General features: G+C 22.8%; 1 protein-coding gene across 1 annotated transcript; it reads right to left on the reverse strand.

Annotated features, from left to right (window-relative positions):
* Positions 1 to 155: 155 nt before the first annotated feature.
* On the reverse strand, positions 156 to 2,249 carry PRSY57_1227900 (acidic basic repeat antigen; the record flags this gene model as incomplete). The annotated part of the gene is made up of 1 exon (XM_012908700.2): positions 156 to 2,249. One exon carries the CDS (start codon positions 2,247 to 2,249, stop codon positions 156 to 158), a length of 2,094 nt encoding a protein of 697 aa, XP_012764154.2.
* Positions 2,250 to 2,500: the final 251 nt, after the last annotated feature.

Below are 2,500 nucleotides of genomic sequence, written 5' to 3' on the forward strand. Positions count from 1 at the left end.
TAAAAAAATTGTGCAGAAAGGGAAGTGAAAAATACAAAAAAATATATATATATATATATATAAAAAAAAAAAAAAAAAAAAAAAAAAAAAAAATTAATATTTTTTTTTTTATTTATTTATTCATTCATTATGTTCAATTGTTATTATTTGTTTAATTATTTTGATTCTTCAGTTGTAAAATTTTCTGGTACTATTTCTTCCTCTTCTTCTTTTTCTTTTTCTTTTTCTTCCTTATTTTTTGGTGCGAGTGCATCCACTTCAGCTTCTATTTGCTTGTTGATGGCTTCAACTTGTTTTTCCATTTCTTCCTCTGTTTCTTGATTAAGAACTTCATTTTCTAGAGTATTTTGTTGAAATAGTTGTTGAACGTTTTTGTTTCCATTTGTATAGTTCATAAGTTCATTATAAATAGCTTGTAATTCTTGTTTAATAACTTGAATATCGTTGTTTATAGCTTCTATGTGTTTTTTATCTTTATTTCCTAAATGAACAAATTTAATGGTTTCACTAAGATTTCCATTTTTAAGTGGTTCAAATTTTTTTAATGTGACACCGATTTTTTTAACTTTAACTTCCATATCATCATTTTCATCATAATAATATTCTTCTTTAAAATAATTTTCAGGATGATTATCAAAATTTTCACTCATACCTGATACAGTTACATTTTTGTTTTTTTTTGATTGAGTTGGTGGTACAACATTAGGTGTATTATTATTTTCGATTAATTCTTTTTCAAAGAAATCAATTTCATCCATAACATTATTAATACTGTTCATAATATTAGAATCTTCAGTTGGTTCACCACCTCTAAGAGCTGGTTGTGCTTTAACTTTAGTTTCTCCTGGATTTTTTGTATCTACTGCTTGATTTTGTTCTTTTTTCTTAGGGAATATTTTATTTTTTAATTTTGATAATAAGCTTTTAACTTTACTAAATAATAATTTAATACCCATATCTAGAATACCTTTCTTTAATTCTTCAACATATTCTTCATTAGTAACAGTAGGTTCTGGTAATCCTTTTTCTTGAGCCTTTCTTTTCTTATATGATACATATGCTTTGTATAATAATCTTAATAATAAATCTTTTAATTTATTTAAAACACTTGTTTTCAAATTTTCTAATATGAATTCATAGGATATTAAATTATCTTTTAAGATATTTAATTGATCTAAAGGGAAACTTTCAAGATTATTCATATCTCCCAAGTTCATCTTTGTTATGTTTAATAAATTTTCTCCTATTTCTTTACCTTGATTTAAGAAATTACTTAAATCATTACTTCCTAATCCACCTGTTTGAGCTAAAGTACTTTTAACAACATCCATAAAATTATTTCCTGTTATCATATTTTTCATATTACCATTTAATACATCATTAACTGGGACACTACCTAATTCGTATGCTGTACCATTATTATTTTCATGATCTTCTTCATCATTTAAATATTCTTCATCATTTACATCTTCTTCATCATTAACATCTTCTTCATCATTAATATCTTCTTCATCATTAACATCTTCTTCATCATTAATATCTTCTTCATCATTAACTTCTTCTTCATCATTAACTTCTTGATATTTTTGATTGTCCTTATTTTCATTTTGATTTTGTGAGGTTTCTTTTTTATGACCTTGTGATTTTAAAGAAATGATTTTTTTTTTGGTATCAACAAAAGAAGAGTTAGATTTTTGATCCATTAATTCTTTAAATAAGTTTTGATTCTTTTGAATATAGTCAACATTTTCTTTTAACATATTCATTTTTTTAACAAAAGTAAGTAATAATGGATTATATGATTTATTTTTATAAACTAAGTATTTCTTATTTTGTATACTTTCAATATTCTTTTTTAATCCTTTAATTAATTTCTTATGAGATTGTAAGAAATTTACTAAATTTTTCATTTCTTCAGCGTTATTTTTTTTATCATTATTTTCTAAACTATTTGCTGATTTAAAACCATCCATTATATATGTAACTGAATCTGTGTATTCTTTTTTCTTAAGTAATTCTTTGCATTCTTCTTTTATAGCAGCACATTGAGGATCTGAGTAAGGCTTCTTACCTTTAACATAAGTATGTTCATGACAATATTCACATTTAACTATTTTAAATAAATTTTCATAATTATTCAAAACATTCATATCAACACCTTGGCTCTTTTCGTTTTTATTACAACTAATGATATTGCATCTTATGACAAGGAGCAACAAACTGAATAAAACAATTTTCATGTTCATCATCTTTTTTAAAGAAAAATAAAAAAAATAATAAAATGAATCAATGACAATTTCACTTTTTAGAAATGTATGAAAATGATATTCAAAATGTTTAAGTAATTAATATATTATATATATATATATATATATATATATATAAATATATATATATATATTTTATGTCTAGTGTGCCTTGACAAATTATTTGAAAGCAAAATAAAATAAACAAAAGGAGAGTCACAAATGTGTCTAACAATTTATTTTTTATATCTCAA

Source organism: Plasmodium reichenowi, chromosome 12, assembly GCF_001601855.1.
Source record: "Plasmodium reichenowi strain SY57 chromosome 12, whole genome shotgun sequence".
Classification (NCBI taxonomy): Eukaryota; Apicomplexa; class Aconoidasida; order Haemosporida; family Plasmodiidae; genus Plasmodium; species Plasmodium reichenowi.